Source organism: Aythya ferina (assembly GCF_964211825.1).
Source record: "Aythya ferina genome assembly, chromosome: 1".
Lineage (NCBI taxonomy): Eukaryota > Metazoa > Chordata > Aves > Anseriformes > Anatidae > Aythya > Aythya ferina.
The window spans coordinates 93977771-93994929 of record NC_140296.1 but is presented as its reverse complement, the minus strand read 5'-3'; the positions used below and the strand labels follow the sequence as shown (position 1 = coordinate 93994929).

Sequence of the window (17159 nt, the reverse complement as noted above, 5' to 3'; positions counted from 1 at the left end):
GACAGGAGGCAGGTAGCAACCCCTGCTCCCGTTTGCTGGAGTGTTTAGGGTAGGTTTTAATACCGGGGAATGTTTTGGCTGCCTGTGAACCTTTCCCCCAGCTACAGAGCAGGTTCTGTTTGGGCAGATGAGGTGCGATGTTTTCCTTGCTGTCCCGTGCGTTTGCTGAGACGTTGGAGAAAATGCTTGAAAAGATCTGGGAAGCACAGGTAAATAATTATATTGGGCTGCCTCTGTTCTGGGTAGGACTATATGGTGGTGGAAAGCATATGGTGGTGGGAGCTATAGGACAGGAAATATATAATGCCTGGGAACATCCTCCTAAAGTACTGGCTTGCCTCCTGAGTAGACACATAAATGCAAAGACTTAGGTAAACGGTTGTATTGGTAGGGGAAAAATTAATCTTCAAACACTGATAAAGAAATGATGCCAAGAAACAGGATGGAAGGAAAGGGCAGAGAAGGGCTCACCTACTCCGTGCAAGTGCTGCCCCGGATTAAAATAGAAATAAATAGAAAAATAAAATAGAAAAAAATAGAAAATAAAATAGAAATAGAATAGAAATAGAATAGAAAATAAAATAAATAGAAAAATAAAAATAGAAAAAATAGAAAAAATAGAAAAATAGAAATAGAAATAAATAGAAAATAAAAACACATCTAAAGGGTAACATCCTGCAAAGTCCTCATTCTACAGTGGCACTGGCTGGGCTGAGAAGCACCCTGTTTGTAAAAGATTTGAGTTACAATGTCTTCATTGGTATTTTTTCTTGGTTCAAACATTTTCTGTACAGTGTGCATAGCTATTTCTTCCCTGCATTGTTCTTCCTTCTTCCTTCACATATCTTGAGATTGCTTCTGAGGGAGAAGAGCAAGACCCTCATCCTGTCTCAAATATCATTTTCAGGTTTGTCAGTTTCATTGAGATGAAAAATCCAACTTGTAGCACTACTTGTAAATGCAGGTGCAATACTTAATCAGTTTTGGGGGACACAAACTCATATGTATAATTTGTGAAGCACAGTGCTCCCACAGATCAGTGAACCAGGCTTTTGGAGTCACAGCACTGAAATCAAGAGCTGAAGGAAGAATTGTTGTCATTGATTTATTTCATTATGAAAGCAAGATGGTGGCTGTGAGTTGAACCTTACTCCTGTTCAGCACAATGAAACAATGTTGGCTCATGGTAGGGAAGGCTGCTTTGGTGCATCCAGCTGTGGACAGCCACTAACCTTTGGCACAATCAGAAGTTTGGTATGTAGCAAGTGAAAACAGTAATTGTATTATGCCCATTGATTCATAAGGTAATAATAAAAAGGGAAGAGAGTGCATTGGCATTGAAGAGAAATCCAGAAAGAGACATGTGGCACAGAGGGTGTGAAGGGAGGATGGAGACAGAAAGTTTTCAGACTAAACTTTTGGAGGAAAGGACTACCAAGAAGGGTAAAGGTCCGTCTGTGAGGGCGAGGAGGCTGCGCCCAGAGCCACCGCCGTCTTCTCCACCCGCGAGGCAGGACGCCTCTCTGATGGTTGCCTGCCAGCTCTCCATTGATCGCCCGTATTCAGTAAAACCATCCCAATATGCTCCTAAAAATGAGAAAAAGTGACAGCTTTGGGTGCTGGACTGCAGTGGCTGTCCCTGCTCTGACAGCCTGAGCTTTGCACAGGGAGCTCCTGTCACAGCCTCTGCTGCCCTGCTGTCCCCCTGCCTCCTGAGAAAGGACTCTGGCCCCATTAACTAAACAAATGGGTATTTTGGTGGGCTTTTTTTCAGAGCCAGGATGTCATCAAGAGGATTTTGTAGGAAGCTTGGAAAAGCAAAATGATATTTTAAAACAGAAGTTAGTTTTCCTGCTTGGCTAAGTTCCCTGGAAGTGTATTTCTTTTTGACTCTTCTGATGCAGAATTTCTTTCCTGTGGTGTTATGGGAGCAGCTCCACCTCCTGCCAAACTTTTTGCTGGTTTTGAGAGCAGTGCTGTGTTTTGGTCTGAGGATGCCTTTTGACTTTTCCAAATGAGCATTACGAGTACATGGTCATGGCTGCATCAAGAGCTCATGGTGAATTTTTTAATAAGGAGAAAGATGCAGCCTCTGGTGCAGAAGGTCCGAAGCTCTGTGAAAACATGCTCGCAGTCTTTGATCTCCTGTAGGCATTGGCCACCTGGGTGCTGAGGTGTGCACCTCTGGCCTGGACCATTTTAGGAATGGAAATCTGCACAGGTGGTGCTGCTGTGTCTGAACTGGGAAGACTGTGTCTGGTGGATGGGAGTCATGAACTTTTGTTCTCTCCTCATGCCTCTCTTGCATGTGGATATTATGTGGCAAAATGTTTGTGTGCCTAGATGATGCACCTGAGAGAGTTGCCATGCTAAGGCTGTGCTCGCTCCTTTGCCCACCGGCGCTGTAGTCCACCTCTAGTATATTACCTTGGGTACTATGGGAAACATCATTCAGAGAAGGAATTGGCATAAACTGCTCTCTGAAGAGGTAAGAAGAGAGAAGGAGCTGCAGCAGGTCAGGCAGCTATTCTAAAACTGTCTGTGCTATAGCACAGCCTTAGGAGATCTAGGGCAAGCAGGTGAAACCTTCAGAGGCTTTTCCTCCATTACTGAATTTTAAAAAGTTTTATAAGTCTCTCTCTTTTTTTTTTTTTTTTCTTTCTTCCTTTATTTTTTGGTCATGTTCTTTCTTTTATTATTATAAAAAAAGTTTTTCTACATATTACAACTGTAACAGTGTTTAGGCTGTGTTGATCATGATGCTTAAAAATTACGTTGTATGCATATATCTGAATGCAGATCCTATATGCATAGAATTTCCTAGGGATGAGTATTATTTTAGAATTTAACACATCTCTTGAATCTGTTTTTTTACCCTAGAACTACTTAATTTTTCATAGCTGGACTTGTTTCTATTCTTCATTTTTTAAAGAAAAAAAATGTTTTTTTTTATTCCTTGTAAGATCCGAAGTGGTAAATAAAACAAGCACAATCTTCTACGAAGGCAATTCAATTTGCTGGTACAATTACAGGGTCAATAGGCCAAATGTGCATTAGCAGCATGATGACGGAGAACAAGCCAGGCAGCACAGTAGGATTTGCAGATTGGTGACAATAACGCTCCTTCTCCATCCGTCATGTAGCTGCTCACTTGCAGCACAGGAGGACTCTTTGGATAGGCAAGGTTAGGGATGTCTGTAACTCTCTGTAGGACTGGTGCCACAAGCACCCTGGGTTGACGTGTGATCCTGCAGCACAGAAAGGGTTTTTGGCTGCCTGGCTCTCTACTTCCACTTTCCTCTCAGGCTATTTAACCTTCAGTGCCACCTGCTCCACATGGAAGAGCCAATGTCTTCTTTAAACGTTTTTCCATTTAAAAATAATAGGAAAAGCATTCCTTGTGAGGGACCAGAGTCCACAAGTCTTGTTCACGTGGCTTCTATCTTGGTGGCAATCCCATTATGGGCACTACTGGTGGAATAAAATAATATTATTTGTGAAAACAAAGAGAAAAACAAAAACAAAACAAACAAACAAACAAACAACATCAGGATTTGGCTGTAAATAAAATGCCTAGCAACTCCGTGCTTCAGTGACAGAAACTGTCTTGTATGAAGCACAAGAACAACGTCTTGCATAGATTTGCTGATGGACTGACGAGAGGAGAAAATTCTGATATTGAAGGTTGGTGACAAGTAGCAGGGAGAAAAAGGCTTCCTGTGATCTGACAGAAAGGCCAAAATATGTTTTTCCCCTGTCCTTTACCCTTTTTGGTTTTCTATCCTCCTTGCCAGCCAATCTTGACTTTCAGTGTGGGTGAGGATGTTAATGTATGTTGCCATGCGTAGTTCCTTCTGAAGTGAAAAGAGATGTTTTAAAGCATCACAGAGGAGACATTTAGCCACAGTGCCTCAGCTGCTACCTGCCTTGAGTTGGAGGTGGCACCATGGCCTGGATCAGCCACCATGGGTGGTGGCCCCATGGGATGTGGGCACCAAGGACTTTCTTGAGCAGGGGTCAGCCCGTGCTTCAAGGAGGCAAGGCAGAGTTGTGTGTCCCCAGGCATTGCTTTATTTCGGATATGGGTCAGATGGATTGGCTGGCCCTAGCTTCTGAGCTTGGCCTAATGAGGGAACCCAGCTGCCCATCAAAGGAATTTTTCCTCCCCTTGAAATGTTGGTCCAGCCACTGCTGAGCCCACTGCCTTGCCAGGGACCTCAACTTTGGGAGCTTAGAGCTGGCCCCCGCTCTTCTGAAATGCTTGTGTTTAGGAAAAAAATAAATGTTTCCTGCTGTACTTGACATTTTCTAATTATCTATGCGCATTTAATCCCTCTCTGTGTCCTGCTGAGCTTCTGAAAAAGCAATTTAAAGGCTTTGTTCCAGCGAAAATCAAAAGTTAGCAGGTATTAGTAGTGCTTACACCAGGACACACATTACTTTTGCTTATTAGGAAAGGCAAATTGGCATTCCTCTGCTAGCTTTAGCTGTGCCCGAGGTTCTTACTTCCGTTTTCATGTTTCAATGACAGCCAAGCTTTTTTTTCAAGGGTCTGCCTTGCAGCAGCCACGTGCTTCTCTCTTGTGCAAGGTGGTGACTCCTGCTGATGGTCAAAAGGGCTTGGGTTGTCTTGTGCTTTGTGTCCTTCATGGCCATGGCCTGCAACCTCAATGCAAAGCCAACAGTGATCACCCACTGCACTCAGTAGTGTGAGAGCAGCAGCTTTGCCCCAGAAAAATCTAGCAACCTTTAGTTCTTTAAATTGGTATTTTGAATCTTTTTCTCATGGGGACTCTAGACCTACTTACCTTCTCTGCCACTGGCCGGATTGCTTTCCCTGACCCATATGGCACGTAGCCCTGATCTCCTGGTGCTGTTTAGATAATTATACTCATTAACAGACCTAAAGGGGGTGACGGATTAATTTTGATGGAATAACTAGGCTCAGTCAAATGAGTTAACGTGGCCCATTCATGGCACAACATGAAGGAATTTATTAAGGGTCAGTGTTGTAGCAGACACCCTAGCAAATTTGCTCAGCATGGCAAACTTCCATCATGCTTGGGAAACCTCCTGGGACAGCAAAGATGCATCTTCCCCTTTTTCCTTCTCTGCTGAGAGAAATGAAATTCAGGGAGGTTTTATCTTGGTGAGTGCCAGTGAGTTCCAAGTTGCTGTTTTGCTGCTTTCCAGATCACTCTGAGGCTCAGGCTGGAAGTGGCTCCTGGTTCTCCAGCAAAGAGCTGCCACTTCAGGTCCCTGGGGACCTTCCCAAGCCCAGCTGCAAATTCCCCCAATACCTAATGAGTTCATCTGCATGAAAGGCAGATCTCAGCTGCCCGGGATCGCAGACCCGTGCTACCTTCTCCTTTCCTTCCTTTGCTTGTTTTAGGTGTGTGCCAGGACAGTGCCCAGTTGCAGGCTGCCGTAGCTCTGGTCCCAGGCTTTAGCACAAACCTGGCTGGATCCACCCAGAGATGTAACACACCCTGCCAGGCTGGGTGAACAAACCCCTCTCTAGGACACAAAGCAGGTAATTTTTTAGCAACACGCTACATAAAAATATTTTGCAGTTGCAACAATAGGAGATGGAAAAAGCCTTGAGATAATTACAAACTGCAATTTCTGACTCAGATCAGAGAGAAACCTCAAATAGACCTTAATGCAAAAGGATTTTCTATAAAGCCTAAAAGATTTGTTTTGATGCTAGGGTGCTCTTCAAAATAACCTATGGAAAATAGACTGATTGCTAATAAGTCTCCATTGTTTTCTAGACCATCTTCTGTAGACTTATTGTTCACTTCAAACTAACATTTCCAGGAGTCTTCCATAAAGATAGCTGCTCACAGGCTGGAAATCTTGAATCACAGGCTGTATTATTTGTCAGATGCAGACAAAGGAGAAAAAATACAGCGGAAGTCAAATTTAATTTAGCAACCACGTGTCTTGTCATACCTAACCCGTGCTGTAGAACAATGTGCTTTAAGGCTGGATGATTGCTAAATGCACTTGTACCCATATTGTGCTGTTTAAACATGACAGAAGCCATTGTTCTCCACCCATCCTTCATATAATAGCATTTTTCCCAGGAAATGAGGGAGACACAGCATCTGCTTCACCCATTAAGCTAACCCTGCTGTTTACAGGTAGGATGAGGGTGAGCTGGGGGCTCAGGAGCCAGTGCCAGCGGGATTTAATTCCCTGATAACTCATTTTACATGGTCCCTTGAATCTTCCTACCTCTGCAAGAGGGAAGGAGAGAAGAAGTACCCTGTGTGGGGCTTGGGGGGGTCTGCAGGGCTGGTGGCAGTGGCACATTGCTGCAGCCAGGGTGAGTGCCCGGACCAGGGTTCAGCATGGGATGCAGACGGGTGGGGAGGCAGCAAAAGGTGAGACCCCAGACTGTGAATGCCTGATGTGCTGTTTATACGTCTGAGGGACGATGCAGAAATTTCCGTTAAAAAAAAAAAAAAAAGTTTACAATTCCTAGTTCATAAGCCTGTATTTGTTTTGGTGATTAATCCTATGAAAAAAAGCCATCATTTTCCAGCTGTCAGAAGAGACTTTGCTCAAGGAAGTCAATATTTTTTATCAGAGGCCATTGCCTGACTGGCAGTAGGCAGGGACCTGCTAATACTGCATGTTTGCATTACGTCTAACTTTCAAAGTTTACAACTACCTTTTAAAATCAACATAAATATGCAAGCATTTGCATAGCCCACACATCTATGGACAGCATGCTTCTTCATCTGCAGACTGAAAAGGAGGATGGATACTTGCCAGGATACCTGCCAGGATGTGTGCTGGGGACTGCTCTGCCAGTCACCCACCCCAGGAGCTTTTTGCTTTTTTTTTTTTTTTTTTTTCAGATGTGTTACCAGTGACCAAACCCAGAAGAGATGTGAGAGGTAGCTGCAGTCAAGCCATCATCTGTCTGATTCTGCTGAGATCAGGTAAAGTGAGCATGGTGTGTTATGGTTGCTTGCTCTTGAGTATTTATGAAGACGTTTTAATGGGCTTCCACTAAAGGAAGGGCTTATCTGAAGGGCTTCTGTTTGCATATGTCCTGAAAGTCCTGCTACAGAGCAATGGCAGACCCTTGAACAGCCTCATGAGAGGCGCTGACAGGAGTAGACCCCTTCTGCAGTTCTGTTGGCTTTCTCAGAACATCATTATATATACACATATACACACACATGCATATGTATATATACATATATACAAACATATATATGCATATATATGCATTTCCTTCTATCTACAATCTCACACAATTTTACATGTACATTTAGTTAAAACAACTTTTGATTTAGTCCCAAGTAAGCTATATATACATGAAAAAAACCCACAACAACAGATTTGAGGAATATTCAATTTAAAGACAACATTTTCAATACAAGTGGTAGAAGAGATGTGAAATTTGTTTGCATTTTCAAAAATGATTAGTGAATCATTACAGAAATACATTTCACTATGGGAGGGGTATCAGGATCCAGGACTCCAGTTCCGCTCATTTCATGCTTTTGTGGATACCTTTCAAAATTAATGGGACTATTCTTACAGGTAAGGTGAGCTGGACTTGGTCTTAGGCACACCTGGCTGGACTTTAAAATATATTTATGCCTGTAATGCAAAACCTGTTCATTGCATGGAAAGGGAATAAGCTGTGTCTGGATTTGAGCAATTTGAGGGCACTAGAGTGGCTTGGGGGAGTCCAGGCAGAACTGTCCTCCTCAGAAGGCAGAGATCAAGTTTCCCTGAAATCTGCATCTCTGAGGCTTGTCAGCTCATTTTTGTGTGTGTTTTTGGATGTAAGGCCAGGTCACCATCCCTGGAAGTCTTCAAAAGACGTTTAGATGTAGAGCTTAGGGAAATGGTTTAGTGGGGACTGTTAGCGTTAGGTCAGAGGTTGGACTCGATGATCTTGAGGTCTCTTCCAACCTAGAAAATTCTGTGATTCTGTGATTCTGTGATCAAATGCATTGTTAGGTAGTGGGGGGGGGAGGGAGAGGGGGAAGAGGAAGGGAAAGCTTTTCCCCCCAGTGAGAATTCTTGGTGTTCTGAAACAGGAGCTGGTGGGGTCAGGGACTGTGGAGCTCAGGCATCAGACTCCTCAACAGGTTAATTTATGGAGATATGTAATCCCTTTTGGCACTGTGGCCTTTTTTGCTTTACTTCCATTGTTTTTGTTTCTCTTAGGATTTGTACTAGGTTTGTAACCAGTTACGCAGCACACTGATCTGTTACAAGGATGACCAAATTAGTGTTGTTGTTGATGGGACCTCTTTCACCTAAAAGCATAGGGGCGTACACACTACCCCCTTTTCCCCTCAGCATGCCCTACTGAGTCACGTGAATTCTGCAAAAGGGGAAAAATCCCAGCAATCTGACCCACTGTTTTGTTCTGTTTTGTTTGTTGGTTTCCCAAACAGCTGGCCCAATGTCAAATAAACAGCTCATGGCCTTTCCAGCTGCAAGACCAGGAGCAGTCTCTGGGTTGGTGCAAGAGCCCCACAGGATGCGAAGAAGATGAAGATTGGAGGAGCCTGGTTAGGTCTGCTAATGGGACAGGGCTTGCTGGCTTCAACATCCAGACATTTTTCCAACAAATGGATAAATATGGTATTTAAAAAAACCCAAACAACTGTTACTGTTATTCTCTCTCATCTGGCATGAGCACATATCTACCTCTTCTCCACTCTCTAGCTTGTGAGACAGGTCTGAAGTGTTGGTCAGGGTGGCCTGGTGTCGGTGAGCCCTCTTGTGTGGGTTTGTGAGGATATACGGGCTTGGGGGGAGGTTCAGAGAAGCACGAGTGTGAATTTGATTGCCAGCAGAATGCCTTGTAGGAATGATCCTCAGAGAAAAAGTGTGTGAGTGAGTGCGCTGATGAAGGTAGCATTTAATTAGAAATGACCTGGCTTTAAATCCCTATGCAGGGGGTTTTGTATACAACTCTGAAAGGAACTGGATATTTTTTAATATGCCATTCCTTCTTCTTTCTTTCAGATGGATTTCAGAAAACTCAAGATTCTTGTTTTCCTTGTAGGGGTTAGCTGTGTCAGCTTCTGTTTTTCGTACATGAATTTGAACAAACTCTGTATATTCTGTGAAAAAAAACAGAATTACTTACTACCTAAAAAGACTTCTGGGAGATTCCAAGGAAACTTCTTGCAGCTCCCAGATATAGATTGCCATAAGAACCCACCTTTTCTCGTCCTCCTTGTGACATCTTCATACCAGAACATCAGTGCCAGGATGGCCATCCGGCAAACCTGGGGGAAGGAGAGAATGGTGGCCAGCAAACGCCTTGTGACGTATTTCCTCTTGGGAACCACTGTGAATCTCACACAGCAGGCTGACATCGCTGCTGAAAGCCAAAAATACAAAGACATTATTCAAAAGGACTTTATAGACACATACTACAACCTGACTTTGAAGACCATGATGGGAGTTGAGTGGATTCACAAGTTTTGTAACCAGTCCAGCTTTGTGATGAAAACCGACACAGATGTGTTTGTCAATGTTTTTTACCTCACCGAGCTGCTTCTAAGGAAAAATAGGACCACAGGATTCTTCACAGGCTTTTTAAAACTGCACGAGTACCCCATAAGGAAGAGAGAGAGTAAGTGGTACGTGAGCATAGAAGAATATCCAGGAACGACCTACCCACCGTTTTGTTCAGGAACTGGCTATGTTTTATCCACTGATGTTGCTAGTCAGATCTATAATGTTTCAGAGAGCACTTTGTTCATCAAACTGGAGGATGTATTCATAGGACTGTGCCTTGCCAAATTAAACATTCAGCTGGAAGAGCTTCATTCAGAGCAGACATTTTTTCCAGAAAAGATTACATTCTCTGTTTCTCGCTTTAAGAAAATTGTGATGTGCCATGAAGTAAAACCATCTGAACAGCTGAGCTATTGGAATCACTTAGTGACAGAAGAACACGGAGGAGTGCTCTAGCACATTCCCTGATTGAATTAACAAGCTGAAATGCTCCGAATTTACAGGGCTGGTCTTGACTCCAGCAAAACTCCCAGTTAATTCTAGACCCATCATGTTAAAGACAATTTTCACGATTATTTTAATCTCCATTTCTGCCTCAGAACACTGTAACCTCTTTCTCTTCTATTCACTCCCGTATCTTTCCATCCCTTCTCTACATAAGCAATTATTTTTTATTTTTATTTTTCTAAGAGATGCAGGCACACAAAACTATCCTCTCCACGGATCAACTCTCCAAATCTTGCTGCTACAGGACTGGGAACAAATCTATGGTGAAAACAAACAAACAAACAAACAAACAAACAAAAGAAAAGAAAAAACAAAAACCTCAAAAAAACTAATAATCAAGGTTCCTTCATTCAGAGAAAAAAAACTGCACTACCTTCTCTGTCTCCCTTGATAGATTACTGCATTTGCACTCGTCTGTGCAGGCATTTAAGAAAATGTGATTGCTGCTGTCAGGGCATTCCCATCCTGGCATAGGGAACCACAGCTATGCAGTTGTGCCTTTGCAGTGAGCTCTGCAAAGGCAAAACTGCATAGTGGCATGGATACTTCCTTCAGTCTACACATATATATTTATTTTTTTTCAGAGATGGAAGAATTTTCCCATGCAGCACTCCTGGAATAACCCTAGGTATTGCAGACCACCTTGTGAACATGCAAGACTACACATGAAACAGGTGACATGAAATGTGCATTTGTTTCCCTGTGTATGCAACCCATTTGAAATGATCATATGGTAGAGACGGATCTATATCACAGAATCACAGACCGGTTGAGGTTGAAAAGGTCCTCTGAAAGTCATCTGCTCAAACAGGGCCACCTAGTGCCAGTTGCCCAGGACCACTTGGGTTTTGAGTAACTCCAAGGAGGAGCCCCCACAGCTCTCTGGGCAGCCTGTGCCAGGGCTCCTCACCGGCACAGCACACAAGTGCTGCCTGCTGCTCAGAGGGAGCCTCCTGGGCTCCACTTTGTGCCCGCTGCCTCTTGTCCTGGCGCTGGGCACCACTGAAAAGGGCCTGGCTCTGTCCTCTTTGCACTCTCCCTTCAGGTATTTATGGACATTTATGAGATCCCCCTGAGCCTTCCCTTCTCCAGGCTGAACAGCCCCAGCTCTCTCAGCCTCTCCTCACAGGAAAGGTGCTCCTGCCCCTTCACCATTTTGGTGACCCTTCACTGGACTCTCCCAGGTGTCCAGGAGGAGTGTCTGTGCAGACTGTCCAGGTCTCTCTATTGCAATAGACCCAGGAGACGCCGTTTACATTTATGCCTCACTTTGATTGAAAGCTACTGTAAATGGTTTATCAAGGCTAAACTAGATTCCTTAAAGTGAACTAAATAATACATCTGAGTTAGATGTTTTCCCTGTGAGGAACTGGGTGTGTATGGTGGAAAAGACAGTAGGATTTTTCTTTTATAAACAAGACCTAGTAGGAAAATATGGCCAGGTAAACATTCAGGCTAGGAAGCTCATTTCTTATTTTATTACCAGCTAAAGACTCAGGAAATCACTAGGATGTCTGTAAGTTTCATAGATAAGGAATTGAGTCCTTACAGCAGATGCAGCAGAAAACACATTTGGGCAGGGAGGCAGGAGTTCATAAATTCATGAGTTATTCAGTACTATTTCATTTGATCCACACAAAGAAAAGGTCAGTTTTACCAGCAAAGAAAGATCTAATGCCTGGGGAGTGCATGAAATATATTTTCCAGAGAGCAGCAAGAGTGGGGCTGCTCCCTATGAGAAGCAAGCTGGGATCTGAGCAGATCCCTGCCATGGCTGGCAGGGTCCAGCCCTACACAGACATGTGAGGGAGCAGAACCGCCAGGCCCAACCAAGAGTCCAGATCATAATGGTTGTGAGTTTGGTTGTGAGATCAATGGTGGGCCATAGCAATGACAGGTGGGGTCAGAATTAGGACTGGTGAGGGGAAGCAGGGTCAGACATGGCCCAGGAGCTGGCAGAGCAGAACCCTCCCTACAGAGCAGTGAGGCTGTGCTCCACAAAACACACCATGGTCCCAATCCCCACGTTACCCTCGCCCAGCCGGGCAGTGCTGGGCTCTCCTTCCAGCCCAAGCCTTGTGGCTTCCTCACGGTGAAAGCCAGGAGAAATGGGAAGTGCACTTGGCGGCTGCTCCTGGCCACATTTGGCCTTCTTGGGAGCAACGTGGTGGGCAGGTGAACACCACCCATGCTTCCAGTCAGGGCAAGGATTGTGCAAATAAAGGTAGGTGTCTAACTCGGTATTTAAGATGAGTGAAGAAGCAAGAACTGAGAGCCTTGCTGAGTCTTTTTTGAGGGGCTCACAAGGAAGATCCAGAGATGAAGAGAGCAAGGAGTGGCGTAGGTATTCTGGTCTTTCAAGGTTTTCTATGACACTCTTTCAAATACATAAATTCTAATATAGAATACTTTTATTACTTTAGTTTTATTTATTTGTATTTTTTCCGTTCTTTTTATTCATGTTAGTGACCATTGTCCAACTGTCCTTTTTCACTTGCTTGTGCTTGAAGAACAGGATAAATATTTTTCAGCAGAAATATGTCCCATCCTGAAAAGTATTTAATAAGAGAATTATATTTATATAGAGAATATAAGGTAGAGAATAGAATATACATTATATTATTCATTTTCTTCTGATGTAAAGTTACCTGAGTACAGATTATGATGAAAAAATACAGGAAAGACTTTTTTTTTTTTTTTTTTTTTTTTTTTTTTGTGTAGAAGAATAATCTCTATTTTAAGTTTCCCATTCAGAAAATAGCCACGCATATGGTGTTTACAGGGACATGGCTAACCAGGTGGTTGGGTGGGTGGCAAAGGAGGTGTTTGCCTTCCCCTAGCACATACTCTGTGCTGGCGAGTGAGGAGCCCAGCTCCAGGCTGAATGGCATCTCCCTGCCTCCCATACCAAATTTGCAGGTGTATTTGGCCTTGGACTCAAAGCTCTGCTGTAGCACATCTACTTGTGCTGCTGCCTTCAGTATGTGCAAAGGGTCAGACTGGACAAGCCTGGCAACAGCATTTAAATCTCTATTCTTTCCATGTAAACATCAGAAAAGTCTTTTTGCCACTTATTGTCATTGTACCCAAGGTGCAAGCTGGCAATTGTACTGCTTGAATTACTGCATTCAGATTAGGGGTCCCCAGCACAAGGACATGGGCCTGTTGGAGTGGGTCCAGTGGAGGGCCATGAGGATGATCAGAGGCCTGGAGCACCTCTCCTGTGAAGACAGGCTGAGGGAGTTGGGGTTGTTCAGCCTGGAGAAGAGGAGGCCTTACAGCAGCCTTCCAGTACCTAAAGGGGGTCTACAGGACAGCTTGGGAGGGACTCTGTGTCAGGGAGTGCAGTGACAGGATGAGACAATGGCTTTAAACTAAAAGCGGGGAGTTTTAGATTAGATATAAGGGGGAAATTCTTTGCTATGAGGGTCTTGAGGCACTGGCACAACCTGCCCAGAGAAGCTGTGGATGCCTCATCCCTGGAGGTGTTCAAGGCCAGGGTAGACAGGGCTTTGGGCAACCTGGTCTGGTGGGAGGTGTCCCTGCCCATGGAAGGGGGGTGGAACTGGATGATCTTTAAGGTCCTTTCCAGCCCAAACCTGTGATTCTGTGACTCTATTATTTTAACTTATGGAAAAATACTGATCATAAAGGAAAGTTTTCTGGCCTCTCCTAGCTCCCACTCCTGTGGGGCAGGAGGGGCTGTAAGCTGGGACAGCACAGTGAAGCCTGGTGCTCACACTGGCTTCTTCTGGTACTCAGAGAAATAATCCTTCAGTCCCTTGTGGGTCTCTCCTCCCCTTACACACCATGACATGTGCTTCACTTCCACCTCTGTGCCTGGCACCAGCCTTACCCCAGAAGGCAGGACCAGTCCGATCAATGTGTGTGGGCAGAACAGCCCTTTGTTTACATACAGATGAGTTTACTTTTTCACCTCCACTAGGTGTTGAGATCCAAGAAGTATAGTGGCACCTGGCTCCTGGGACAGTGCCGCTGCTGGTCTTGTCTCGCTGAGTTGGTGGCCACGGGTAAAGTCTCCTTTCTGGAGACATTTTGTGTTGTTTACTGAAGGATGACTGTTCTTGAACAGCATTAAAATATGGCTTACCCTAGCTGTTTGTGGCCTTGTACCATCACGGAAATGTTACCCTTGACAGATAGGTTCAGCTAGCCTTATAGACTACGGGTTTAATTTTAGTTAGAAGTGTTCCTGCTTAGCTGAATCAGGGAAGATGATTCTTGTCTATGTTAATCACATTTGTAGATGCTAACCCTATATTTTTGGGCTAAATTCATAGCTACTGTACTAATAAGGTACTGTACTGTAGCTAATAAGGTCCTCAGGCCTGTTTTAAGAAACTATCACATTCTGGATGCTGCTTCCTAGGAGCATACTTGAAATTTCTAGCAACCTGTGCAAGATGCCTACTTATTGCTGTATTTGAAACATTTTGTCCCCACTGAATATATGCTGTTAAGCATTTAATGTCCTGCCTCACTGAAACATTTGGCCTACCAACACTAAATCTCCAATAAGAAGCAAATGAATACAGGCTGAAATGTTACAAATTCAGGTAGTTTGTTCCTCTCCTTTTTAGAAATTAGCTTCCCAAGTGAATGCTTTAGGTTGCTGCACATTATTTTCCTTAGCCTATGATTTTCTGTATGCTCACATAAATTAGAAAGTGATTTTGTAAAGCTCAATAGTGATTCCATAAACCTCATAAAGTTCAATAGGCTACTTTAAATCAGAACATAGTAAATGAATAATTATTCAAAATATAAGATACTGCTGTAAAAGGTGATTTAAGAGAAGTAGCTGATTGCATGTAAGGCAAATTTATTTACTGAAACAAAGCCACAAAGATAGTCAGTTTTCATGTATCAGCTAAATAAAATGAGTTTTTGCTGCTTCAGCCACATATCATAACTTTTAACACAATCAAAATTGTTCAGTGGCCTTTTGCCAAAATATATATATTTTCCTATGATAGATGACCAGAAAAAGGTTGGAAATGTAACTAGGATGGTAAACAAAATACTGCAGTGTGCATACACTTATCTTTCTTTTTTTTTTTTATAGGCTAATAAAAGAACGTAGACAAATTCTTGGAAGCTTATGTGCATTATCCTAACATTTTTATGCTGCTTGGGTCAGTAGATCATTAAATCATATTTTTTTATGAATAGCTTTGGAAAGTTTATCTGAAAAGTTACTTAAGTGCTTCTCGTTTAGTAATAAGGCATGTAGAAATCAACAGAGTTTATAGCGTCTTACAGCTGGTTAAGTGCACTTCAGCATAATGTATTTCTTCCAATGCAAGATTGGTTTTTGAATACAGAAAAATGAATATACTTTTCACAATCCTAACCCTAAGGAGGCTCAGGGGCAACCTTATTGCTCTCTACAGATACCTTAAAGGAAGCTGTAGTGAGGTGGGGGTTGGTCTATTCTCCCACATGCCTGGTGACAGGACGAGGGGGAATGGGCTTAAGTTGCGCCAGGGGAGTTTTAGGTTAGATGTTAGGAAGAACTTCTTTACCGAAAGGGTTGTTAGGCATTGGAACAGGCTGCCCAGGGAAGTGGTGGAGTCACCATCCCTGGAAGTCTTTAAAAGACGGTTAGATGTAGAGCTTAGGGATATGGTTTAGTGGGGATTGTTAGCATTAGGTCAGAGGTTGGACTCGATGATCTTGAGGTCTCTTCCAACCTAGAAATTCTGTGATTCTGTGAACCCATCAACTAACCTGTTCTTAATTTAGGTTAGGATTTTCAAAAATGTCCATGAAGGATTTGGTCACATACCTTGTCTGATTCAGCATTACTGAAGAGGTATCACCCTTCCAAGATATTTTGAGAATACAGGATAGACTTTTGCAATCAAACATTTGCCTTATATAAAACCTGAGTGGAACACAAGGGCTAACCATCTATAATGGATCTGGCAGAGATGTTGCTCTTCTCGGATTTGTGCAAGATACTGTGTAATGTTTATATAAAACACAATGTTTGCATTATTTGCATAGAACCTGAGAATGTTGAGCTAAATATTCAATGTATAATATTTTAGTAAAATATTTTGTTACCACAGTTTTGTGTGGTCACTTCTTTTTCAGTCGTGAACATATTAACATTTTGGGATGAAGTCAAGTCAGGAGGTTTGCTCTTTTTCCAATTACAATTGATTTTCTTCTCTTCTCTAAAACACTTATTTTTCACATCCTAAAATAAGAGTTGTTGGTTTCTCTTCCTAAGGCAAGTACGTAATTCCCATGAAAAACAAAGTGACCAAGAATGGGAATGCTTTCTCAAGTATTGCACATGCAGTCCTGCCACATGACACTCTTGTCATTAACAATCTGCACATGGTACACCTTTAAGTCAAAGGCAGCTTAAAACAGAATCGTATAAACAGGCTGTGATTTGAAACACAGAGTGTTTTTGTTGTTGTTGTTGTTGTTTGTTGCTTTTGCTTGTTTGTTTTGTTTTTGTTTGTTTTCCAAAATGACAAGAATGTCAAGTACGAGATTATTAAACCCACAACAAGGGTAGAAAAAATAATAATAATAAAAATACAGTTTTAACCACAGTTTATGCCATTTTGAAGATCCAGGTCCAGAAACAACACAGACCTGAAACAGCATTGCCTTCGTCACAGTAGACAGCAGTGTTTGACTGTGCTTGACTGGCATGCTCCTTCAGATCAGGAAGAACAGCTCTGCCCCCCTATCACTTACAAGAGAAATGTCAAATAACTTAAGCTAGTCGGACTGTCTGCCAAACACAAGCAGTTATGAACTAGGAATTGCAACTAGAAAAGTTCTTCCTCACTACCTGCATCTTTTGATTTATCTTTTTGTCCTTGCTTAACTTTCTGGCATATTTTGCTTCTTTGTTTGTAGGTAGCCGTAACTTCTTTAGTTCATTCCAACAATATATTTCCCAAAGTATGTACAGATAGTATCATGCTACATAGAGGGAAAGCGTCTCAGTCACAAGACAGAGATATGCAGGACATATGAGATCCAACCTGAAAAAACAGATCTGTATTTTGAACATGCTCTGGCTGAGAAAATATAGTTGTTGTTTTTTTTTTTTTTTTTTTTTTTTTTTCTCCAAAGTCTAATAATACAGTGGT

The 17159-nt window shown here is 42.8% G+C and overlaps 1 protein-coding gene across 8 annotated transcripts in view; it reads left to right on the top strand.

The window, feature by feature from the left end:
* B3GALT5 (beta-1,3-galactosyltransferase 5) overlaps positions 1–17159 on the top strand; it is a 31936-nt gene that overhangs the window by 12388 nt on the left and 2389 nt on the right. For 4 of the 8 annotated variants that reach the window (XM_084505519.1, XM_084505522.1, XM_084505523.1 and 1 more), the window contains exons 2-4: positions 6870–6953; positions 8433–8622; positions 9010–16111. In XM_084505519.1, coding sequence (XP_084361645.1) covers positions 8530–8622; positions 9010–9966 — 1050 coding nt within the window. In that variant the 5' untranslated portion in view covers positions 6870–6953; positions 8433–8529 and the 3' untranslated portion in view covers positions 9967–16111. Of the gene's footprint in view, positions 1–5392; positions 5534–6869; positions 6954–8432; positions 8623–9009; positions 16112–17159 lie in introns of those variants that run through there. The other 4 variants (XM_084505518.1, XM_084505520.1, XM_084505521.1 and 1 more) reach the window with 2 other exon arrangements.